Source organism: Oncorhynchus mykiss, chromosome 26 (genome assembly GCF_057628025.1).
Source record: "Oncorhynchus mykiss isolate SJ-2025 chromosome 26, ASM5762802v1, whole genome shotgun sequence".
NCBI lineage: Eukaryota > Metazoa > Chordata > Actinopteri > Salmoniformes > Salmonidae > Oncorhynchus > Oncorhynchus mykiss.
The window spans coordinates 13,615,001-13,641,910 of NC_143047.1; the positions used below are offsets into that span (position 1 = coordinate 13,615,001).

Here is a 26,910-nt window from a genome sequence, read left to right on the forward strand (position 1 = left end):
CGGAAGAGAGAGATGAGGCACCATCGGAGTACAGTCTTGACACTGTTTGGGAGATTGACTGCAGGACTGCACTTTTAAGTGGTTCTACACCTTTAAGAAAGTGCAGGGGCATATACTGTTAAATAGCCTATTCAGCATATGTGACAGGCATGTTTTACACATAAAAGATTTGTTGAGTGGTTGAACTTTTCAGGTACGCACTTAATGATACCTTGTGGACATGTTTCCTACACCACTTGAGTCTTCAGAATACAGACTACTGCACTGTCAATTTCCTGTAGGCACTTAACAGGCTGCATTCATTGACATTTCCCAGCGCCTCTGTCCCACTGCTGACCCTGTCCCCTCCGCCCCTACCCCCTCTCTCCTCACCATGGCCCCCAGGCGGAGGCAGGGGTACTGGGCTCGGTCCAGACCCAGCTGCCTGAGGCTCATGGTGCCCACGGTGCGGGGCAGCTCCGGCTGCAGGTCCATGGCCCAGACGTACTGCAGGAAGCAGAGGGCCAGGACGTAGAGCAGGATGAAGGGAGAGCACAGCATGGCGAAGTGGCGCCTCGCACGCAGCATCCAGATCAGACACGCCCACAGCAGCAGCACGAACGTCAGCCAGCTGTGGTAGGTGATGCTCCACACCTGCAGAGGGGCATCATGGGAGATGGAGTTCAGGTAAAGACATGACATACCCTCACTGAGAACTGCGGTCACAGAACTAAGGCTTGGTTCCAACATCCCATGCATTCTTAGTGGTATTCTAGTGTGGATATTGGAACATAGCCTAATGTACCCATAGGGCTCACAGAGAGGATACATTTAGAATGTGAATAAGATTTCAGTGTTACCATCATGGCGATGAGAGCACACACGTAGCTCTGCTGCATGACCACTCTACCCAGCAGGTGCAGAGGGTGGTCCCCGTGCTGTCCATCAGGGGCGCTACTGAGCCCTGGGCCCAAGTCCTGATGACTGGAGCCATTGGTGACGCCGTCTACTGTGCTCTCTATAGACTGAAGCGTGTTCTGGAACACATACACAACACACCTTTATAAATAACACCACCAACGCACAGTCAGAGAATGGCAGACAGTAGTACATTGGACTGCATGGAGCAGGGCAGGGATGCTATCAGGTATCTCATGCCCACCTCAGTGTCGCCCTGGCTGGGTCGTCTCTGAGCGGACCAGGGCTTCAGTTCCACCTCTCCTCCTCCAGCCTCTGTTCCTAAAACTAGCTGGGCCCCCTCCTCACCCTGTCATATAAGCAAGTACTGATTCAGTAAGCAGCACATGTCAATCAAGACAGACAGGTGTATTTCATGCCTCGGAGTGCTGATGTCAGTACCTTGTCAGTCGATCCACGGTGGCTGCTGATCTTCAGGACCGTCGCCACGGTGATGTACAGGAGAAGCAGGATCCCGGGGTTGACATACACCGGCCAATCATGCTCCGTGTTAAGGATGAGGTCATAGGAGGCGGAGCAGTTGCCAGGTTTGATGATATCCTTGAGGCCAAACAGTCTGGGGGTTGAGAAGAGGGGAGAGGGAATGTAACAGAAGCCTGTATATGGAGTTGAGTTGAGGAAACACGGTTTCTCTGTGAAACGTCATTAAACTTTAACGCACAGTTTAGCCCTGGGTTCACCCTGCCGTGACACCCATTGGTTATAGTTTCAAGGCAGGGGAAATGTCTGGTTAGATTTGTGGGCTGGAACTAACTTCTAATGTTGATGGCTGAGAGCCAGAGGTAGAGAGGTGAAGATAGAGAAGGAGAGATAGAAGGAAAGATCACAGGTGTTTCCACCTGGGAGGCCTTGATAACAGCACTACATATCTCTCTCCCTCTATGTCTCTTTAGCATCCTATGCCAAAATCCCGAGGCACCGAGATAGAATGCTACAGGACGGCTTCATCACACCCACCCCATTTGGTAATATTCCAAAAACAACTTGCCAGTATTTCCTCACATAGCTTTCACACTCTCCCTCCACTCCTCCCCTCTCATTTCACTCCATTCCTCTTCTTCCCCCTCCTTCACTCCATTGATACTTAGAACTATGACACAAAACTGAGAAGTGTCTCATTTCCATTCATCTGCTGTTAGGTAATAGTGCAGTCTGCAACTGTCTCAACAAGATCACAACCCCAAAAAGATTATATGTTTAAGGTTGTCAGAACCATGTGAGTCATTGCGTACAAATCACTTCTGAATCTATATGTTGAATCACAATCTTGAGCTAGTGTGCCAACCAGGAGCATTGCTATGTCTGCGGCCAGTCCCTGTGAGAAGTAAAGCTGTGTAGGTACTAGAGACATGGAAAACAATGACTAAAACAGAATAGAATTACTTATTTGGATCGAGGTAGGGTGGGGCACTGACCTGGCCCACAGGCTGGCAGGGGGGAAGATGCCCTGGGCAATGGGGCACTGGTACAGGTAGAGACACACCAGGTGGCCCGCCGTGAAAAAGCCCACCATCACACACAGCACGTTGAAGCCTAGGTGGCTGATGGGAAAGTGGCAGGCCCACCACGTGCACACGCCGATGAAAAGCAGGAAGTAGATTGCAGAGAAGGCCGAGGGTAAGGTGATGCCTGGGGAACAGAGATACAGATGAGGGACTTAATCAACACAATACTGCACGTCGTCTCTCATACACAACAAATCATACATGGATATCTTAAAGCAGTTCCCCCCCCCACTTCAATGCAGGGATGGGTAACTGCCCCCCTTTTGAAGGCCCTCCGATAAATTTCCCACCAAAATTACAAATTGAAATACATTACATTTTTTGGGGAACTCAGTCAGGGTCTCAGCTTACTGTTGCGAGGTAGAATACAAAAGGTGCAATTTAGAAATGTGGTTGTGCATCAACTGTTTATATCTTGATTAGCCCATATCAGCAAAAATGTTTTAGAATGGTAAGTTAGTCGAGTAGCCAGCTAACTAAACATGTAGTAATCAAGGTTGAATTAGAGCCTGGGGGGGGCATTGATTTTGTTATTCAGTCTCACTCAGATATCATATTTAAAACTGCAAACATTTCTCTCCACCCTATGAGAAAATGTGTAGAATTGCAGGAAACTAGCTGAAAACAGCTCATTGTCTCTAAAACAAACAAAAAAAATGCTCTCTACAACTGCGGACCGTCATGAGGAGTTCAGATTTTTTGTGGCCCCCACCTCCATCAAAGTTGCCCATCCCTGCTTTAATGCCTCCATTTTATAGAACAAAATAGTGATTTGTTTAAAGAAAAAAGGATTGAACATTTATTTCACATACAAATCAATTATTACCAGTATATTAATGTCTTTTTATAATTAAGCAGTAATACAGAGGTTTTTCCCTCCACTCCACTCCACTCTACCCTCTCCTCCCTCCAGTTCTCACCAGCCAGAGCCAGCAGGGTGATGGCCAGGATCCGGCCCAGGTCCCTCAGGACCTTCTGGGCTGTGGCTCGGAGCCGGGCCGCCAGCTGCTTGGCACGAGTTGCTGCAGAAACCACGGGGTCACTGGGAGACGACATGCCTTCCTCATCTCCCTCCTCTTCCTCCTCTTCACCCTCCTTTGTCTCTGACTCATCCTCGGTCTGGAAAGAACCAAAGCATGAGCCAAAAGTAAACAGATATTCGTAAATGGAATTCATACTTTTTTAAATAGAACCTTTATTTAGGCAGAGAGTCCCATTGAGACTGAGGTCTCTTTTACAAGGGAGCCCTATCGCACAAGGCCAGCAGCAATTAAACAATAAAACGGAAGAGAACAAATATGTCAATAAAGTGTAACGTCAACAGAGCGGTAAATCTCAGATCCAACGCCATCCCCGTTATCAAAAGCACTTAACTTCCATGACAAGAACCTGGCACAAAGCATAACCATCAGACATAGATATGCAATACTAGTCTTGTCATCTATAGTTACGTGCATACAGTAGGTCAACATTGTAAAAGGTCAAACTGACATGGCACATTACACACTCATAGAGATCACTTTCTGACACGGGCACTAAGTTCATTACAATCCTGTACACACTAGAGTCCCAGAGTGGCCAGGGAAAGCACACAGCGTCTGTTCCAGCTTAGGGAAAAAGACTTGCACAGAAACTGGCACCACGGATAAGATAATAAACGCGAATTACAGAAATGATAACATAGGGAGCGCATAGGGAGTGTTGAATCTGAGATAAAACATGCTCTCAACTTAGAGCTTAGTTACAAACGTAATATGCCTGTCCAGGCATAACAATGTTATGCTTTTATGGTGCAATACTCAATAAAAGTGTTTTCAATTTTACAACATATAATTTTATGGAGAGACCTGCCAAGCAAACCCCTCAAAAACACAACGATGATGTGACCTTTGTGACGATTCTGTAGAAATCAGGTGTGTCATGAGACGTTTTATAAAACTAACCAGTGAGACTGTTTACCAGGTTCTGTGTTGTTACCATGGTGACTCATGTACTGTCTGTCTTTTCTTCTTTTTGGCAGTGCTTGTCACTATTCTCAGTAGCGGGCCAGAGGCATCTTGACCTAGACCGGCGGCTGCTACCATGACGGAGAATGTTCCCACTGAGAGAATGAGTACACAAACGAGACGACAGAGTGGCCCTGAGCACAACAGAGTGGCTATCCTGTCACTCTAACCCCAGGTTATCAGGAGGGACCAAGATCTAATGGGGTGTGGAGGAAACCACCTGTCAATCACAGGTGTTAGGTTGGCACACTGTACCAACGTGAGAGAACGAGAGGGTGACCGCGTTTGTGTGTTTTGGGGGTGCATTCATAGTTCCTTCCACAAACTGCTAAGAGCACGCCCTAAGAGTGGTGTAGCACTCATAACAGTCATTTCCCTCTGACACTGTGAATGATGTGGTAAATGTATTTGCATCACTGACAGGAGTGTGTCAGAGGGCCAGATGTAACCGGGACATTAGTCACATGATACTGAGGTCACAGCATCATTCAAATCCCTCCCTGCTCAGCACCCCAGCCACAAGGAGATAACACAAACACCGGGCCTGGGTGAACTAATACTGTGATAGGGTTTTTATAACTTATAGCTTTACAAATATACCCAGCATCTCATCTGTCACAGCACATTAACGTGCCACCAACAGGTGGCATCTGTTGCCACATTGTCACCCTGGTTATCCCTTGGCCTGAGTAGTCACGTCCTGTTGCGCTTATAACTAATTCCACTGTGTTTCCCCCTCGTAAATACACTGGGCCTGGTATCCTGTCTGTCCACTGCTCCTAACCTTGATGTGTAAGAGTGTATTTGTGTTTGTACTGTACTCTAAGTACATGTGTGACATTGATTATCATGAGGGTCATGAACAGATGCAATACAAAAACCCACCCACCCACCCACCCACCCACCCACCCACCCACCCACCCACCAACCAACCAACCAACCAACCAGAGGGAAGAGTCTCAAACATGGTATCTATCTGCTCCATAAGATTCTGTGTCATTGACTACAGTTCAGGACACCAGGACTTACTTCATAGGTCACAAGAGGTTGGGGTAACGTGACACTATAAAAAGGTTAGAAAGACACTTGAAAAGATAAATGAAAAATATTTTTCCAGCCTCCCGAGTGATGCAGTGGTCTAAGGCATTGCATCACAGTGCTAGCTGTGACACTAGAGAGCCTGGTTCGAGTCCAGGCTCTGCTGCTGCCGGCCATTGGCCCAGCGTATTCTGGGTTAGGGGAAGGTTTGGCCTGTCCCATTGCGCACTAGTGACTCCTGTGGCGGGCCGGGCAGAATGCACGCTGTCAAGGTTGCCAGGTGTACAGTGTTTCCTCCGACACATTGGTAAGGCTGGCTTCTGGGTTAAGCGGGCGTTGTGTCAAGAAGCAGTGCGGCTTGGCTGGGTTGTGTTTCAGAGGACACACGGCTCTCGACCTTTGCCTCTCCCGAGTCCGTACGGGAGTTGCAGCGATGCGACAGGACTGTAACTACCAATTGGATATCATGAAAAAGGGCTACAATTTTTTTTAAAGACACAAAGAAAATACACTACCGGACAAAAGTTTTAGAACACCTACTCATTCAGGTTTTTTTTTTTTTTTTTAACCATTTTCCACATTGTTGAATAATAGTGAAGACATCAAAATTATGAAATAACACATATGGAATCCTGTAGTAACCAAAAAAGTGTTAAACAAATCCAAATATATTTTATTTTTGAGATTCTTCAAATAGCCACCCTTCGCCTTGATGACAGCTTTGCATACTCTTAGCATTCTCTCAACCAGCTTCATGAGGTAGTCACCTGAAATGCATTTCAATTAAAAGGTGTGCCTTCTTAAAAGTTAATTTGTGGTATTTCTTTCTTTCTTAATTAATTTGAGCCAATAAGTTGTGTTGTGACAAAGTAGGGGTCCAGAAGATAGCCCTATTTGGTAAAAGACCAAGTCCATATTATGGCAAGAACAGCTCAAATAAGCAAAGAGAAATGACAGTCCATCATTACGTTAAGACATGAAGGTCAGTCAATACAAAACATTTTAAGAACTTTGAAAGTTTCTTCAAGTGCAATCGCAAAAACCCATCAAGCGCTATGATGAAACTGGCTCTCCACAGGAAAGGAAGACCCAGAGTTACCTCTGCTGCAAAGGATAAGTTCATTAGAGTTACCAGCCTCAGAAATTGCAGCCCAAATAAATGCTTCACAGAGTTCAAGTAACAGACACATTGTAACATCGACTGTTCAGAGGAGACTGTGGCCATCAGGCCTTCATGGACGAATTGCTGCAAAGAAACCTTAACCAATAAGAAGAAGAGGCTTGCTTGGGCCAAGAAGCATTAGACCGGTGGAAATTTGTCCTTTGGTCTGGAGTCCAAATTGGAGATTTTTGGTTCCAGCTGCCGTGTCTTTGTGAGACACAGTGTGGGTGAATGGATGATCTCGCATGTGTATTTCCCACCGTGAAGCATGGAGGAGGTGTTGTGGTGTAGGTGTTTTTCTTCTTTTTTTTTTTTTTTTCTCTTTTTTTTTTGAATTTTACAGCTTGGCCAATTGTGCGTCGCCCCACGGACCTCCCTTTTTCTCCCCAATTTCGTAGTATCCAATTGTTGTAGTAGCTACTATCTTGTCTCATCGCTACAACTCCCGTACGGGCTCGGGAGAGACGAAGGTTGAAAGTCATGCGTCCTCCGATACACAACCCAACCAAGCCGCTGCTTCTTTAACACAGCGCACATCCAACCCGGAAGCCAGCCGCACCAATGCGCCGGAGGAAACACCGTGCACCTGGCCACCTTGGTTAGCGTACACTGCGCCCACAGGAGTCGCTGGTGCGCGATGAGACAAGGACACCCCTACCGACCAAGCCCTCCCTAACCCGGGCGACGCTAGGCCAATTGTGCGTCGCCCCACGGACCTGGGCGCGAACCCAGGGACTCTGATGGCACAGCTGGCGCTGCAGTACAGCGCCCTTAACCACTGCGCCACCCGGGAGGCCCCGTAGGAGTGTTTTTCTGGTGTCACTGTCTGTGATTTATTTAGATTTCAAGGCACACTTAACCAGCATGGTTACTACAGCATTCTGCAGCGATACGCCATCCCATCTGGTTTGGGCTTAGTGTGACTATCATTTGTTTTTTAACAAGACAATGACACAACACACCTCCAGGCTGTGTAAGGGCTATTTTACCAAGAAGGAGAGTGATGGAGTGCTGCATCAGATGACCTGGCCTCCGCAATCCTCCGACCTCAACCAAATTGAGATGGTTTGGGAGGAGTCGAACTGCAGAGTGAAGGAAAAGCAGCCAACAAGTGCTCAGCATATGTGGGAACTCCTTCAAGACTGTTGGAGAAGCATTCCAGGTGAAGCTGGTTGAGAGAATGCCAAGAGTGTGCAAAACTGGGCATCAAGGCAAAGGATGGCTATTTGAAGAATCTCAAATATAAAATGTATTTTGATTTGTTTAACACGTTTTTGGTTACTACATGATTCCATATGTGTTATTTAATAGTTTTGATGTCTTCACTATTATTCTGCAATGTAGAAAATAGTCAAAATAAAGAAAAACCCTTGAATGAGTAGGTGTTCTAAAACTTTGGACCGGTATATATATTTTTTTAAATGCTTCATAACCTGATTTTCTTTCTTTCTCCGAATGAATTAAATGTAAAGTCCTAATACCATTTTGTATTATCCCCCTTAGACTCTGGGCTGGGTTGTTGTGTTTAGTTTCATTAAATGCTGCTATCTAAGGTTCTCACTGGTTAACTTGGCTGGCATGAGACAACCAGCCACCGGCTGGCCGTCTCACCCCGTTACACTCCCTAATAGAATAACAGGCAGTGGGAGAGAGTTTATAATGCTGTTTTATGTGTCTGTTTGAGTCTGGCAAGAGGAAGATAACTATAGATGTGTGGAATAAAGGAAACTCCCTGACAAACACCTGCACCAAAGCACATCTCAACTACTAGTTACCCAGTGTGCCCATACACTCTTAGAAAAAGGGTTATTCGGCTGTACCCAGAGGAGAAACATTTTTGGTTCCACGTAGAACCATTTTTGGAAAGGGTTTAACATGGAACCAAAAAGGGTTCTACTAAGGGTTCTCCTATGGGAACAGCTGAAGAACCGTTTAAGGTTCTAGATAGTACACTAGATCTACAACTTTCCATTACCAAAAATGCATTATCGTAAGCATCAGCAACATTATTCTCGATGATGGAATACTGTATAAGAGGCAGAGTGTGTGGTGTGTGTGTCTGTGTGTGTGGGATTCCAACTACCCGGAGTCCCTGTAGTCTTCTGTTTAACCTAGAGCGTTCGGGTTAGTCTGTGTGCTGCTGACTGTTCAGTGGTAGAATGATCAAAAGACAGACACAAGGAAAGTAGGCCCCTCCCTCCCCCCTCTACCTTATGTTTCATTAATACCGCTTTTCCTATCTCATCCTATGACCAGAAGTATCTCTAGACAGATGCTTGCCTCTCACTAACTATTCCCTTCTTTCAGGCGCCTCTCTAACCTTCTAATGAGGACTTGTGAGAGAAGTATTGCTAGGAGGCAGAACGGTCAAGCACCCAGAACATTCCTTAATCTAGGATTCCTCCCAAGAGACCATCATCAACATCACTCTCATCACGCTCCATCTCCCTAATATACCCTCTCCGTCTGTTATACTCTCCCTCTCTTTCCCTCACATCCCTCCCTATTTCCCTACCTTCATGTCCCCTCTCTTCTCCTGACTGTCCAGTGGCTCCTCTGCGGTCTAAACTGCTGCTCTGATGACTGCCTGGCCTTCATGATTCCAGCCTCCTCTCAGTGTGACCTGTTCCAGGGGAGTCGTTGACACCCCCAGCGTGTGATTCTGTTTCTGGAGCTGCACATGGAGTTTTCATGAAGACTAATCCTCCTCTACAAAATAAGACAGGAATGTTTATGTTACTGACAAACCACTGCTGACTCCCCTGTCCTCCCTTAGATGTAGTTCTGAGTGAAACCATGGGATCCAGAGGGAGAGTGAACGCCGTATGATGAGAGGGTGGGGTGAGGTATACTGTATGTGTTAAAGGATGTGACTAAACTGCCCACTTCACAAACACAGTCTCCCGTTTCCCGGCCACATCAAAGACCATTGTCTAAGCCTCTCTGGCTGGAGGCAGCCGCTCATTCCCAAACACAGGAACAGACGCAGAATGTTGCGGTCGGAACGCTACAGCAACATCACAGAGATGTTGTGAGAATGTTGTTTTTGATGTGTGTGCAGGTCTGAAAGTGGGTGCGTGGGAGAAGAGAACGCTGCTCAACTGGTGTTGAGTGTACTGCACAGTCAGGGAGAACTGCAGTGCACCCGATGGCAGGGCTCTAGTGGTCGTCTGTCTGAACGACGTATTGTCTGAGCAGAGCAGAGGGGCAACCCCTGTCACCCAGTCAACACATGGCAATCAATCTTCAGAGTGCTCCCTCAATCAGCACAGGACTTCTGAAGCAATGTAATAGAGAGTGGACAAGAGGCTCAACAGCAGTTTGGTTGCGTTTGATCATTGATCGAGTCATGGCCCTTTTTTCATTTTCTGACACAGATTGGGGCAGGCTGTGTTTGTTTGGACGGTTGCCCTGGCTACGACAGGAGTAGAAAACTGTTGCTCCGGGCAGCTGTACAGGGAGTGTGTTCGGATGGCACAAGGCAACAGAAAGAACGAAAAGAGAAAAAAACTAGATTGAAAGTAGAACGTAGTCTGGAGAGTGAAGAGCAGCCGAGACTGTCGGCGACAATGAAAATGGAAGAGAAAAGCTTCCACTAATAGACTGGCTGGTGAAACGTCAGTGAGTGTGTGTGTGTGTGTGTGTGTGTGTGTGTGTGTGTGTGTGTGTGTGTGTGTGTGTGTGTGTGTGAGAGAGAGAGAGAGAGAGAGTGAGGGAGAGAGAGAGAGAGAGAGTGAGAGAGGCCCATGCGTTGGAGGCAGCATTACATCTGGGGAGCACCTCTCCTTCCCAGGCAGGCTGAGGATGGGCTAGCCTCCCACACTGTGGAGCAGAGCAGGAAACCAACTCAGCTGGTGGAACAATACCTACCTCTGTCACCAGCACCAGGTCTGAGGGAAACTCCCCATTACCTCCCTGTGTCTCTCTCTGCTCCAGTAACACCACAACAAACACTAACACACCAGAGAGCAGTAACACTAAATTACTGTAGCATACCACAACACTGTTTCACAGCAAGATACAGAGAATAATAATCACTCTCTTACCATTGCGCAATGGTGCTATCAGCATACCGCTGTGCGTCTTCTGTGAATATTCTGAATGTGATGTCCTATATAATCTGCAATTTTGAAATATGTTTAAAGGGAAGTAATTATACACAAATTTGGTTTGTTACTCAAGAATTCTTTAATTTAAGAAACGGTTGTGCACAAAACATGAAATTAATATGAACAGTGTGGAAGGGCTTGAGGCAAGCGCGGACATGGCCAGCCCAGCTCAGACATTCATTCCAGCACTGACCTCAGCCATAACCCTCCTCTATAATCAGAGACATTGGGTGCCATAACGTTCCATTAGAATGTACCGTTCTAAAGTTCCATTATATATAGCAGCCCATGCAGCAGTGACTCAACCACTTCCATTTCCTGAGTGGTGGAAGCCAGGAACACTGCCTATTATTTGTGACTCACTGATTCGCAGCGCAAGACCATTGCCACTACTCTATATATGGCTCGGAGTGTTACCATATAAGGAGTGCTTAATTTGTCAATCGGGAGGTGCCGGACCAAAAAGTGAGCGCGAGAGGGATGTGACGAGATACCGGAACGTATGAAAAAAAATCACACTTATAATAAAGCATTGCATGCATATCATCGCATTTGCATAGTGGCATCGAGCAGTAGAGTAGAGGCACTTACAGAAGTTGCACACATGGGACATTTTTGGGGGGACTTTTATAAATGCATTTCATGCAATTCTACGTCATTTTACATGACTGGAGACTTTGGCAGAATATATTTGAATACTGCACAAATGATCGAAATGGCAGGCTACTTTGATACGGACAAACTGAGATAAATAAAAACGACCTTGTCTTGAATCCAGCAATAGCCTAGGTCTAGGTGTGGAGACAGATCGAGGAGGAAATTATAGTCCTTAAAATGTTTCCCACTTTCACTGACTCACCCAATGATGCGGAACTCACTCGCTTGTGATGGCTGATGCAGTCGTGCCAAAAGCATCCCTTTCTCTTTTGTTAAACAATATTTGGAAGTTGATCAAATCTTTTGGTAGAATACAGCATAGAGTCTTCTCTTCTCAGCAGGAGAAATTTGCTTTCCAACCTGTATTTTCCCTCGATTGTATTTGAAATATTGCAAAAGGCCTGTTTAATCTGCATGCTGTTTTTTCACTGACATATTTGCTGCGCGTTCCCGACTGTAGGTTATTCCTTGTTAGGTTATTGGACTACAATCCACAGCTAGGCTATTTTTAAAAAGAAGCTATTGATCATCTGTGGCTAAATGATAGGACTTCTCATGGTGTAGTAAGCTATTCTGAATGATTTCCTTTATTTCTGAACAGACAGCATTAATTCTATAACTTTGTCAAATGTATTTCAATTTACCAGGGGTGATGCAGTTCCTTCAGAACCCTTCGCGTGGCTATGATTCTATCGGAGGGCCTGTTGTCCTGACCTCTGGCGGTCTCTATGGGGGTACCACAGGGTTCAATTCTCGGGCCGACTCTTTTCTCTGTAGATATCAATGATGTCGCTCTTGCTGCGGGTGATTCCCTGATCTACCTCTACGCAGACGACACCATTCTGTATACATCTGGTCCTTCTTTGGACACTGTGTTAACTAACCTCCAAACGAGCTTCAATGTTACATGCTGTAAAACTCTAGTATAACCAAATGCATGCTTTTCAACCATTCGCTGCCGGCACCCGCCTGCCCGACTAGCATCAGAAGCCTGGATGGTTCTGACCTAGAATATGTGGACAACTATAAATACCTAGGTGTCTGGCTAGACTGTAAACTCTCCTTCCAGACTCATATTAAGCATCTCCAATCCAAAATCAAATCTAGAATCGGCTTTCTATTTCACAACAAAGCCTCCTTCACTCACGCTGCCAAACTTACCATAGTAAAACTGACTATCCTACCTATCCTCGACTTTGGCAATGTCATCTACAAAATAGCTTCCAATACTCTACTCAGCAAACTGGATGCAGTCTATCACAGTGCCCTCCGTTTTGTCACCAAAGCCCCTTATACCACCCACCACTGCGACCTGTATGCTCTAGTCGTCTGGCCCTCGCTACATATTCATCGCCAGACACACTGGCTCCAGGTCATCTATAAATCTATGCTAGGTAAAGCTCCGCCTTATCTCAGCTCACTGGCCACGATAACAACACCCACCCGTAGCACGCGCTCCAGCAGGTATATCTCACTGGTCATCCCCAAAGCCAACACCTCCTTTGGCCGCCTTTCCTTCCAGTTCTCTGCTGCCAGTGACTGGAGCGAATTGCAAAAATCACTGAAGCTGGAGACTTATATTTCCCCCACTAACTTTAAACATCAGCTATCTGAGTAGCTAACCGATTGCTGCAGCTGTACATAGTCCATCTGTAAATAGTCCACCCAATCTACCTACCTCATCCCCATATTGTTTTTATTTACTTTTCTGCTCTTTTGCACACCAGTATTTCTACTTGCACATCATCATCTGCTCATCTATCACTCCAGTGTTAATCTGCTAAATTGTAATTACTTCGCCACTATTGGCCTTTTTATTGCCTTACCTCCTCACGCCATTTGCACACACTGTATATAGACTTTATTTCTTTCTATTGTAATATTGGCTGTATGTTTGTTTATTTCATGTGTAACTCTGTGTTGTTGTTTGTGTCGCACTGCTTTGCTTTATCTTGGCCAGGTCGCAATTGCAAATGAGAACTTGTTCTCAACTTGCCTACCTGGTTAAAAAAAGGTGAAATATATATTCTTTAAATAAGGAAATACATGAAGTGTAACGCTGGAGAGATGACAGTTGCAGGTTCATACCTATCAGAGCAGAGAGGGATCATGGAATGTGAATCTCATTCTAGTTATGTGAGAGATACTGGCGCGCTTCTCACACAGCCATGCGTTGGTCTCAAACATAGGTTACAGTGTTGCGCAAACCATTAACCCGGCCCGGCCCAAACCAAATCAACTCTTAATCTACTTTTTCACATTTTTTGTGGGCGCAGGAGAATGAACAAATAAGCAATTCGAATGAACTTTGATGGCTTTTATTCTAATTTTTATATTGCAAAAAGTGACAATTATTTTTCATGACACGAAAGATACCAGATCTGGCCAAATAGGTTCCGGAACAAATCAGTCCAAAATGGAGAGAAATGTAGCACTGGATATAAGTGTTCCTGGGGTATTTTACCTAGCACTTGCATGAGAAATGTGTGTGCGTGTGCATGTCCCACATATGTCCCATATTATTAGCAGCATAGCGGTGAGGCCCAGTCTGTGTCTATAGAGTAGATAACCACTCACCCCCTGTGTGGAGTCTGAGGCTACGGACAGGAAAGTGACGTCATCTCTCTTCTTGACCAGCCGGTTACACACCACCAGGGTAACCAGGGAGATTACAAACACCCCCAGGTCAGGAGACAGCAGACGCACCACACCCCACGGGTCATCCAGGGGCAGCCTAGAAGAAAGAGACACATGCAGAGGTCAAAGGTCATCAAAGACCTAACGAGGAACTACAACGTGTACATTCTCACACACTTACACAAAGACAGTAAAGAGGGTACATAAACAATAACATGTACCACAACCAGTGAGTCATAAGATCAAATAACAAACAGAAATAACAAAAAGAGATGTAAGAGTGAACATTGGCTAAATTCTGCAAATAACAGTAAATGATCTCCACACACAGTTCAGGGAGGCATGATCCTCAGTGACAAGATACACAGACCCAATGTGCTGTTTCCAAATATTCCTCACATACCTGGATACACCGACATGCCTCGATAGCGTCTCCCACAAACTACCTGTAAAGACAGAGAGTGTTAGGACTACCAGCTCTCCCCAGGCCACTCTGTCTCTGCCACGGAGTGTTGTTTAGGGGGGGGGGGGGGGGGATGTCATACAAGGCAAAGACTCTACAGAAAAACTACAACATAGCGTACAGCTACCATTGATGTTCCCATGAGCCCCCAGTATCTCTGGGAGTAAGCCACCGTGTCGGTATTTGAACGGGTTTGTGAGGCATGGACAGACTGAAGCTGGAGTCAGCATGGTGGACTAGCTCACAGAGAAGCAAATAATATGACATCAAAGAACACTGCTTTAGCTATTAAAGGAGGACATGTGTATTTGGGTTGGCCAAAATAAGCGCAGACCACAAAACAAAATCCACATATTCTACAGGCGGACGGTTGTAAAGCATGAAGCATTCACAAGCATCCCTTATAGCATTCCACGCTGGTGGCTAATGACAGAGCAGTCGACTGAGCGTGAAGAGAGCTGGACTTAACGTGTCAAAATAAATCAGAGGTGGGGGCTATGACTTCATGGAGTTTCTTTCGACTAAGTCAGGGGTGTCAAACTCATTCCAAGGCGGGCCTAGTGACCTGCTGTTTTTTTGTTGTTTTTAAGACCTAGACAAACAGGTGAGGGGAGTTCCTTACTAATCACTGGCCTTAATTCATCAGTCAAGTGCAAGGGAGGAGAGAAAACCCGCAGACACTCGGCCCTCCGTGGGATGAGTTTGACACGAAGTCTAAGTGATTGATTGAACCTAAACAAGCCCCTTATGTATGGCACAGGCCATTGTTAAGAAATGCTGAGTGAAAACATGGCAATGGAACGGCCTGTGTCAAAGATTAACTCACAGTTGTTTCCCAGCGCATGGTCCAGGTCAGGGATAGTGTACAGGCAGATCTGGAAGGAGACATGGGCTAGCAGGAAGAGGAGACTGGTGCAGAACAGAGCCTTGATGAAGCGTCCAGTATGTCCTGGAGAAAAGAGAGAGATGGAGTTAGAGGAGGGGAATGGGGGAGGGGGACAATGTAGAATTTGAAAGGGAGGATAACATAACAATCAGTTCTTCCCATCCCTCAGGTTAAATAGGTTCAGGAAATAGCAGGGTGCACAGTACTAACCAAGCATGAACAGGACAGCGGGTCATTATAGAGGGTGTGGGTTGAAGTGTTTTCCAAGGACCTGTCCTGATCTGACTGAACTAAACATCCTCAACATCATCCCACCTTCAAATGATGCTCCATTTTCCACCAGTCAGAACACATACTGAGGCCATGGAGGCACTAGTAATCACAGCAGTACGTTTATAGTCTAAGCAGGAATTGCTTGTAACAGTTAATTGCCCGTTTTTAAACAAAATGGGAACATTGGACTATTATCAAGCCTGTGGATGGCATGGAGGTACTGCCCGTGCCGAACTGTGCTGCTGACCATAAAATGCCCCCCTGCCCGCTCTAGCCCCGAATCCACTCCTCGCCAAAGGTTTGTGTGAGGCAGCTTTGATTGGTCTCCTCATAAAGCTGTCAGCTCCCATCGCTGGTGTAAAACAGGCCACAGTTAAGACAGGCACAAACTCCCAGGGTAGTGAACGAACGCTGCAGGTCCCTGTGGAATCCTGGGGGATTTTCCTTTACAGGCGTTGACTGGCTCAAGAAAATTAGCAGCTACAAGTCAGTGTCAAGGGACGAGCTTAGGGCTTTGATTGTGTTTTATAGGGCTGTTTTTGTCTGTGGCCTACAGGGCAAAGGGTAGTTTAACGGCTCAGTGCTGCTCTACCACCCCCTCAATTACAGCAGACAGGAGGCTAGGTACTGCATTTACAGGCTTATCCCTGATCCCAGATTTAAGTTTATTCCACGAACACCAATTTACATTTATGACTAATACTCGACCTGAAGATGAAATAATATTCAACGTGGCATTGCTAGCTAGAGGTAGCACACCAGAGCAGTGAGAGAGGATTATTCATGGACCTGCTTTCTGAGCCTCATCCTTTTAAATAATTTCACGCACAGTCAACCATTCACGTTTGATTTCACGCGCACCACTCAGTGATGTGAACTTTGTGAAAAGGTTAAGATTGTCCCCCCCCCCCCCTCCTTTCCAATTGTGCAGGATCAAGATCCATCACAGCCACTCTCTGTGTTGGACATGTTTATCTTTCCATGTATGAGATGGAAAGAAAAAGAGAGAGACGTGACAGAGCTGACCAAATGTCAGAGAACACAGCCTGCCTACTGTAACCACACATGCTAATAACATCTCAGTGTGTGTTTTGGAAAAGAAGGGACCCGTCCAAGAGAGGAGTAAATAATATGGGAGGCGTTGTACACAACCAAGACCACCTGTTGAGGACGAGGTCATCCTGACTTACTGCAGACAGCTCTACTCAACCGCTGCAACCCAAACCCCTGCACATAAGCTCATCTGTCCCCAAGTGTGTGTGTGTGTGTGTGTGTGTTTAAGTTAAGTTCACTGCACCGTCTTCCCTCTCTTCAATCCCCTGGCTCTCTACCCCTGCTACTGGAAAATCATGATGTCATTGCCATTACATGGACAGTCTCTTTAAAACTCAACTCCAAAACAAATTCTGTAACTGCCTCGCTAATCGCCAGCATGTGTCCTGTGTCACAGTATAGTTGAAGGCTATTGAGTCCTTCCCTCTCCTGTAGGACCTGAAGGGCTATAAGCATAACCTATCATCGTTCTTTCCAGGGTCGTCACGAAGCTGTCCATCTACTACATTCCTACGTTACATTACTCAGGACCGTCAGCTAGAGTAACACGACCTCTAAAACGTCTAAAAACTATGCACGCCTAGACCCACCTACCTGTATTTACACTGTCATTGCACAACACTAAGTAATCTGCCCCGTAATCGAAGTTTTGGGATAGTTTCCTCTTCCAAGAGATAAAGTAGGAATGGAATGTGGAGGTGCATTCCAGTGTCTTAATACAAGGCCAGAGGGAGACAGCTCCTCACAGGGAACCAGAGCATGGTATGTAATGTTCTTTCCAGAGCAGGTTTCATATGATGGAGATCTCTCTTGAGGAGAGCCCAGCACAGCCACCAATGTGGAAACGACATCTGAGACCTGCAATCACTATGCTTAAGTACTACCAACACATAACACAAACATTATATTAAAATCACATCCACCTTCACACCAGGGATTTTTAAAATGTATTTTATTTATAGAACCTTTATTTAACTAGAATAGTCAGTTAAGAACAAATTCTTATTTACAATGAAGGCCTACACCGGCCAAATCCGGACGACGCTGGGCCAATTGTGTGCTTCCCTATGGGACTCCCAATCACGGCCGGATGTGATTCAGCCTGGATTCAAACCAGGGACGGTAGTGTCGCCTCTTGCACTAGAGATGCAGTGCCTTAGACCCCTGCGCCACTCGGGAGCATGACATGACAGCCATTGCAATCATTGCCTCATCATGTCTCATCAGATAGTGAACTATCTGAGAAGGTCTGGTTTTGGATCTGAGTGGGGGTAGCAGTGTTCTAGGTGAAAGTCAGAGGTGAGCAGAGGCCACTGGGTAGTGTAGTTCACTACAGGGAGATCAAACCCAAACTCAGTGAATTGCAGGACCTTTTCTAGGCCATGTTCGCCTTTTCTAGTTAATATTTTCAGAGACAGGCAGAAATTTGCTCTGGTGACTTCTTTAAAAAAAAACGGTTTCAGCACTCGCCCTGGTGCTGTATGCGTCATAACCTCAACTAAAATCTGCAATCTGGGGTGACATTACTGGATTTTCCATGAAACAGGGTCATTTGGAGGAATTCTAACATTTACGAGAGTAACTCTGAACATTGTTCTAACAAGTCTTGTGACTGTAGTGCACCTAACATGGAGGGGTGCAGCAGGGTTCCTGGGCCCGGGTTAGAGTGGAAAGAAACTGTGCATGTTAAAAGAGCAGGGTATTATGTTTCATTCTCAGGCCGCTAAACAGCCACACAACTTTCACAGTTTGGTCTGGAGGTTATCCTGCAGCTGTTGGTTTTTTTTATTCCTGTACACGATTTAGACTGAAGGGAGATGGGAATAATAGTTACAAGTCGAAAAACAGAACCTAATTGAGTTTCATCCCTGAGAAATGAGCCGACTCCTGCCAGGCACTCTGAGTAATACTGTGCTGTGTTTGTTTTAATTCACACAAAAAAAATATGTCTTTTCTTTAATTGCATTGACCTAATTTGTAAAAGGGGGAGATTTCAAAAAAGAGGACCTCAGACATAATGGCTTATTTTTGTCCAGCACATCGTAAAAAGCTGGTTTAGATGGCCAGTGTAAACAGGGCTGTTGTGTAGAGAAGTCTGCGGGGCCAGCCTCCGGACACCACAGTTCAGGGTACAGAGGGCGTTGTGGTTTAAATGAGGGCACTGTGGGCCTGTTCTTTTCTGATGATTATTCCCTAATGGAATTTGGCCTTTAGGTACCCTCTCTAATGCTAGAGGTCACCGTAAAGCAGGACTAAGTAACTGCTATCTGGGCCCTTGAGCCATAAAATCAGCCATGGGTGTCCTTAAGCGATTAAGACATTTTCAAATGTATAGTCTATTCAACCCCAAGGTCTCAGCCTTGATTTAATGCTTTGACACCAGGCACGGAAGGGTGAAACAACGCAGAGATAAGGCAAGAGTATTTAGTTCTGCCCTCCCCTCTGGAGGGGGAGAGATTTGCTGTGAAACTCTCAAAGTAATGACTTCCTATATCTATGCATGTCTATTTGTCTCTGTCCGTCCGTCCGTCCGGTTGTCTGTCTATTAAACCTTTAAACATAGAAGTTGTTTGCCTTGTATTTTGCTTCGTGCATTTCTCCACACCTTGACCGGTTTTCAATTCCTAACACCATCCACTGACTGGAAACACACACACTGCATCTCTGGCCTACACCACCCGTACGGTACACACTGCATCTCTGGCCTACACCACCCATACGGTACACACTGCATCTCTGTCCTACACCACCCGTACGGTACACACTGCATCTCTGGCCTACACCACCCGTACGGTACACACTGCATCTCTGGCCTACACCAACCGTACGGTGCACACTGTATCTCTGGCCTACACCACCCGTACGGTACACACTGCATCTCTGGCCTACACCACCCGTACGGTACACACTGCATCTCTGGCCTACACCACCCATACGGTACACACTGCATCTCTGGCCTACACCACCCGTACGGTACACACTGTATCTCTGGCCTACACCACCCGTACTGTACTGCTAAAATATTCGAGTGAGACAACACACTCACCCTGCTAGTTGATCTGCTTACTAGAGGGATCTCATTCACATGTTCTATGTGTGTAAACTCATTACACTAAGCTACATTTGTTTAAAAAACCCTACCAATCAGTAACAATAACCAGCTACCCGAAGAAACAGCTACCCGATAGTAAACAAAAATGACTGACAACACCGACATTTCTGTTTTGTTGTTTGCATTGCGTGTTTGGATCTTACACCATGTCCTGCTGCCTATGCTTATCTGGGCTGTTCTCTGGCATCCTGTCCTGTCGCAGTGCTGCGTTGGTGTGAGAAAAGCTGGCGTTTGCGTAAGAAGACTGCTGAAATAACAGTGGTGTGTGGAATCCCAGTTCCTGTTGGGGGCAGAGAAGCGGAGGGCACATAGCAGGCATGCCTCTGGGAAAAGCTCCTCTCTGGCCCCATGGCCTCTCACTCTCAGGGCACTAATCAAACCAGGAGAAACAACCAAACAGGGGTCCACCGGCCCTCACTCCTCCCACCAGGGTTGGGGTCAATTCCATTTCAATTCCAAATGTTCTTCATTGAAAAGCATTAAAGACAACTGGAATTGAAATGGAATTGACCGCAACCCTGCCACCCACATAACTCCCAGCAGCAGAGGCTGCTGAGGGGAGGATGGCTCATAATAATGTCTTGAATCGAGTGTAATGGCTGGAATGAAGTGAATGGAATAGTATTAAACAGATGAAAACCATTTGATACCATTCCATTCCAGTCATTATTATGAGCCGTCCTCCCCTCAGCAGCCTCCACTGCCTAGCCGGTAAAGGAAAGGAAGGGTCAAGCTGGGCAAATATCCATAATATAGCCAATATGTTTGTAGGTGTACTTTACATGCCAATTAATGAAGATAGTGTTGTAATTTGTTTTCATTATTAAAATGATTTACAGGTTGACATGGTTTGTGATGAAATATGCAGTCTCTTTTCAGTGCACACTAGCAGTAGATCATTTTGTCCCATGTGGCAGTGGACAGATACCTTACATACTGATGCTAGTTCTCTCTCATTATTCAAAATGCTGGACTCTATTTTCAATGGCTAAACCTGCTCCATTTCTCCATAGGGGAAAATGACAAATAGTGGACTCATATTTGTCTGGAAACAGACAGCTGTCCTGTCCAATATATCAGAATTGGAACAGAAATCATCTGAAATCACCTGCAAACTAGTTGTCAATGGAATTTACGGCCCTTCCCTAAGTTTTTTCTCTGCCCAGTTTAAGCTGTGGTCGGCTTTGAGTACTCATTTAGGGAGGCCTGGTCTGGTGTGCATTTCCCTCACAAGCCCTCATTTATCAGCATGACAGTCTGTGACAGTTGGACTTTTGGGCCTTTGAAAGCCACATGACGCCTTCCTCAACAAATGACACAAAACAAAAACCAGAGGGGACATTCAAACCTCCATGTCTCAAACTGCTGTTACCCCGGCGACATGAAAGCTGTGGGTATGGGCGATGTCTCGACAGCGGTGCCTCAGGAAGGGACGTTGTAAAGCCCCAGCAGGTGTGAATAAAATACACAGGGGAGGAGATTTGACGCAACACCCTGCGAGCATCAGACCTGAATACCAGCGAATAAATCCCCTATATGTTTCCTATGTTGGGAACAGAGTAACCCAGCAGGCTCCAGACAAGTGTTCAATATTTGTCCTTTTACTTATCAGCTCTGGGGAAGCGACAGTGTGTCCAGATTGTACAATACGCGGGATTTAGATAATGGGGAGCAAGCTATGGAAAATAGTATTTTGAAGGGAATGTCAAACACAGTGTATCAGGTGATGTGTATTTGGGCTGGGGAGGAGCTGAAAGGGACTATTAAGGCTTATCACGGTCCTCTCTGTCAGTGGCCTCAATGAATCCAATGATACTATCCCTTATGGGCAATACAGTTGGTGAGATCCACTTAATTGAGTCTTAGCTTACGTTAATGAATGGATTACAACAATATGGGATCGATTCAATGACACAAAGGGGAAAGCAAGAGCGCACATGCATGTGGTAGCCTGCATTAATTGTAACGCATATGGAATAAGCTTCCTCTCGGTCTTCCTCTCAGTCCCCGGTAACAGTCATAGTTTCCTTCTAGACAGGCCAGAGCGTCTGTAACCAGGTCAGCTCTCAGGGCAGTATGACATAAGACGGCTCCTTTAACCACAGAGGAAATTGTGACCATGGCTACTCTCAACCCTAACATGCCCCCATGCTCCACCACATTCACGGAGGGTGAGATAACATTTTCCCTGGAAAGGAGGAGCACGTGGAGGTGAGGCGAAGGGGTCGTTTCTGCTTGACGTCTCCAGAATCCTCCTGGTTCATCCATCTGCCCCCTTTCTTAAATGCATCTGGTCCTCCCATGGCGGCCCGGACCAAGAAATTAGCTGATAATTGGAGGCAGGGAACGATTCAATATGGTTTTCATTAAAACCGTTAATCCTATTCTCTGTCAGGCTTTATTTTATAGAGGCTGGCAGACTCTGGGATTTTCCTACAGAGAATCATCTCCACCAGCGAGTTCCACTGAAATAAACCTCTCACCATTTACACATATTCAGTTCCCCCAGGAACAGTCATGTGACCCCGCACAGTTTATCATGCTCAGATTTCCCTCCTTTTCCCCTCTAAAAGAAACATTGGTTATTGACCCTAACAGCACAGAGACAGAATAGTATTAAACGCAGCTTGTTGATATAATCTCCCATCCTTTCATCGATGGGGAAAAAAAGAACAAAAGAGAGAGAATGGGAGAATTCAACTGTTTTAATTATCTATAATAAGCGTGCTTCCGGTTCTGGGTATATTTTCCCAGAGGCGGCAGGAACGGGGTCTGGTTCACTGTAGACCAGTACAGGAACTGATAGTGCTCATTGGCTCTCAGGAGTGTGAGCCAGTTGATATGTTGGATAAACAAGCCTCTGGGGGTTAAGGCTGGGTGCAGGGTGTGTGTGCTTATCTGTGCTGTTAAAAATTAGTCCCATTTCTGTTGTTCGCTCTACAGCCACCATAGACCATTAAACTGCTACCACAGACAGGGATGTGGGTGGAGGATAGGGGCAGGATGTGGAAAGAGCGGATTTTCCAGACCTGAAATCATATCCACTGTTTATTGCTATTTGAGAGCCTCATGCTAATCACATTAGCCTACGTTAGCTCAACCGTCCCGCGGGGGACCCACCGATCCTGTAGAGGTTTTAAGAGCACACCAGGAGATTTGTCTGTCTAAAATAAAGCAATATTTATGTAGAGTAAATCAATGAAACCACTTGGGTTTTGCTGAGCAAGAGCAGCGTCGGCAAAAAAAGAATAGAGCTGTCATGAGGTTAGCTCTATACTTCTGTACACCCTCTTTACTATAGAATAAGGACGTCGTTGAGCTGTAGGTTTGTGCTGCTGACAGAATTTTTCTTTGTACAGTTCTGAAAAACAACATCTGCTGTGTTTTTATCATGTCCGCAGGAGATTAACACAGACTGCAACTAAGTACGGTGAAATCTGAACTTTATATCGAGGGAAGGCTGAGGGAAAATACCGTACCATCAAATCATGAGAAGGTAGAGATGGAAAAACTCTCAACAGGAGTGTATTGTGGTGATGAAGTTCGGCTTCCAGAGCAGAGTCAAGAATAATAGGTTTCTGTACTTTTCAGAGGAAGTCTAGTTGCCATCGCAGATTACTGACCATTAAGGTTTTTCACTTCCCACATTAATATCATAGATATTTCTCTGCAAATGAGGTTTTATTCCTAACCAGACCACACATTTGTACACATAAAAGTAACCAGGAAATAGAATTAGAGCTTGGGTGGCCCTGTGTGTTATAGTCAAAAGGCCCAAATTCAATCACTCTTTAAAGGGGAAATCCGGAGTTCAAAAAAATGACAAAGCGGGTACCCCACCACTTGTTTTGGTAAACAGCTAAGGGATGGTGCTTGAGAAATAGAAACCACTCTCAAATGAATAGACAGAGTTATGAATGCCAGGACTGACCTGACCATCTATGAGATAAAAAAATATATTTTAACCATGCTTGTTTACATTGACTTTGTTTCCAAACATTGGAGTAAAAAAGCGTATATTTTGGGTTTTGATGGGTATGACAGTCGAACTAAGCTCGAGGCAGTCACTTAGAAATGTCCTTGTTTTTGAAAAAAAAATCAATTTTTTTGTTCATTAAAATAACATCAAATGTATCAGAAATACAGTGTTGACATTGTTAATGTTGTAGATGACTATTGTAGCTGGAAACGGTGGATTTAAAAAAAATATATATATATATTTTTTTTTTTCTCCCCTTTTTCTCCCCAATTTCATGGTATCCAATTGTTGTAGTAGCTACTATCTTGTCTCATCGCTACAACTCCCGTACGGGCTCGGGAGAGACGAAGCTGCACTGCTTCTTAACACAGCACGCATCCAACCCGGAAGCCAGCCGCACCAATGCGCCGGAGGAAACACCGTGCTCCTGGCCACCTTGGCCCACCACAGGAGTCGCTGGTGCGCGATGAGACAAGGACACCCCTACCGACCAAGCCCTCCCTAACCCAGGCGACGCTAGGCCAATTGTGCGTCGCCCCACGGACCTCCCGGTCGCGGCCGGTTACGACAGAGCCTGGGCGTGAACCCAGGGACTCTGATGGCACAGCTGGCGCTGCAGTACAGCGCCACTGCGCCACCCGGGAGGCCCTTGGAAACGGTGGATTTTTAATGGAATATCTACATAGGCGTACAGAGGCCCATTATCAGCAACCATCACTCCTGTGTTCCAATGGCACGTTGTATTAGCTAATCCAAGTTTATCATTTTAAAAGGCTAATTGATTTTAAAAGGCTAATTAGAAAACCCTTTTGCAATTATGTTAGCACAGCCGAAAACTGTTGTTCTGATTAAAGAAGCAATAAAACTAGCTTTCTTTAGACTAGTTGAGTATCTGGAGCATCAGCATTTGTGGGTTCGATTACAGGCTTAAAATGGCCAGAAACAAAAAACTTTCTCAAGTCTTGTCTTGTTCTGAGAAATGAAGGCTATTCCATGTGTACTATTCCCTTCACAGAACAGCGCAAACTGGCTCTAACCAGAATAGAAATAGGAGTGGGAGGCCCTGGTGCACAACTGAGCAAGAGGATAAGTACATTAGAGTGTCTAGTTTGAGAAACATACTCAACTGGCAGCTTCATTAAATAGTACCCGCAAAACACCAGTCTCAAAGTCAACAGTGAAGAGGTGACTCCGGGATGCTGGCCTTCTAGGCAGAGTTGCAAAGAAAAAGCCATATCTCAGACTGGCCAATAAAAATAAAAGATTAAGATGGGCAAAATAACACAGACTCTGGACAGAACAACCCTGCCTCGAAGACCAGCATCCCGGAGTCGCCTCTTTACTGTTGACGTTGAGACTGGTGTTTTGTGGGTACCAGTTGAGGACTGGCAGCTGCTGACTGCCTTTTAAAGACTGTCAGTTTGTCAGTCAGTTCATACATTTGACATGAAATATTCATAAAAATCAACACCTCCATTCAGCGGAAGAGCATAATTTGGGCAATATCAAAAGGGAGCTGGTTTAGTCACCTGCTGTGTGTTTTGGCAGGCCCCAGGCTCTCACTCAAGACCCATACAAAGCTGGATGTAAAGCCCTCTGTAAGTGCCCGTCTACCTGCCTGGCTAACCTGGCATCATCCCGACACCGCCCAGCCCAGCGGGCACACAGCTGCCAGCCTCCACAGAGGAAATGAGAGAGGGCAAAGCCACACACCTGATTCTAATCCATGGCTTAATATTGCATAACACCCACAAACATCTCCTCCAGCTGTCTAATTGAGATTACAAACCGGGTAGTTTGGATACGGGATGCTGATTGGCTAAAGCAGCATTCAGCCGTGTGTATGTGAGACCGTATACCATGACTATGACGTTTAGCCTTTCCCCCTTTATATCATTGTGCCTTTTCACCTCGATAAAATAGCTACATCAACAGTAGTTCGACATGCCGATGTAGAAAATAAGCGTTTAAATTCATTTGAGAGAAACCTAAAATAATATTGTGAAACAAAGTGGGCACTTACCTGCTTCACTGACTGGTGTGCAGAAAAATGGATACATTGTGAGTTTGGGAATACAACAAAAACGGAGCTGAACGTCATTCTATGGGACTTGTATGGTTCAGTGAGAAACATGAATGGCGAAGAATATGGGATGAGCAGCTATGCTGGTTTGAACCGACATATCAACGACCCGCCTCTCAGTTTGGCATGGAGTGTACAGAAGGACACCGAATTCACAACGAGCAACAATGTGTCTGTCGGCGTAATTAAAAAGTTGAGGGAAGAGGGGCGTGACAAAGCTGCCCACCAGTGAATGGCTACATATGGTATGTAACTGTTAGCTAGCTAAATCATTCTAATCAATAAATATTTATTTATAAAGCCCTTCTTACATCAGCTGATGTCACAAAGTGCTGTACAGAAACCCAGCCTAAAACCCCAAACAGCAAGCAATGCAGGTGACTGGCTCGGTTTTAATGTACCCTGACAATATAACTGGTAGCTATGTAGGCCTAACTATTAATATAACTATGCTGCAATAGTTTGTGTCAGGGGGCTAGGGTCAGTCTGTTATATCTGAAGTATTTCTCATGTTTTATCCAGTGTCGTGTGAATTTAAGTATGCTCCCTCTAATTCTCTTTCTCTTTTCTCTTCTCTCGGAGGACCTAAGCCCTAGGACCATGCCTCAGGACTACCTGGCCTGATGCCTCCTTGCTGTCCTCAGTCCACCTGGTCATGCTGCTGCTCCAGTTTCAACTGTTCTGCCTGCGGCTATGGAACCCTGACCTGTTCACCGGACATGTTACCTTGTCCCAGACCTGCTGTTTTTCGACTCTCTCGCTCTACCGTACCTGCTGTCTCTAACTCTGAATGATCGGCTATGAAAAGCCAACTGACATTGACTCCTGAGGTGCTGACCTGTTGCACCCTCTACAACTATGGTGATTATTATTATCTGACCCTGCTGGTCAAATATGAACGTTTGAACATCTTGGCCATGTTCTGTTATAATCTCCACCCGGCACAGCCAGAAGAGGACTGGCCACCCCTCAGAGTTTGGTTCCTCTCTA

General features: G+C 45.6%; 1 protein-coding gene across 2 annotated transcripts in view; it reads right to left on the reverse strand.

The window, feature by feature from the left end:
- LOC110506407 (piezo-type mechanosensitive ion channel component 1) overlaps positions 1-26,910 on the reverse strand; it is a 79,040-nt gene that overhangs the window by 21,423 nt on the left and 30,707 nt on the right. For both annotated transcript variants that reach the window (XM_090222145.1, XM_036964024.2), the window contains exons 3-11: positions 15,361-15,483; positions 14,475-14,517; positions 14,012-14,168; positions 3,383-3,581; positions 2,373-2,586; positions 1,339-1,513; positions 1,142-1,246; positions 840-1,016; positions 373-633 (exon numbers count right to left, since the gene is read on the reverse strand). In XM_090222145.1, coding sequence (XP_090078271.1) covers positions 373-633; positions 840-1,016; positions 1,142-1,246; positions 1,339-1,513; positions 2,373-2,586; positions 3,383-3,518 — 1,068 coding nt within the window. In that variant the 5' untranslated portion in view covers positions 3,519-3,581; positions 14,012-14,168; positions 14,475-14,517; positions 15,361-15,483. The remainder of the gene's footprint in view (positions 1-372; positions 634-839; positions 1,017-1,141; positions 1,247-1,338; positions 1,514-2,372; positions 2,587-3,382; positions 3,582-14,011; positions 14,169-14,474; positions 14,518-15,360; positions 15,484-26,910) is intronic.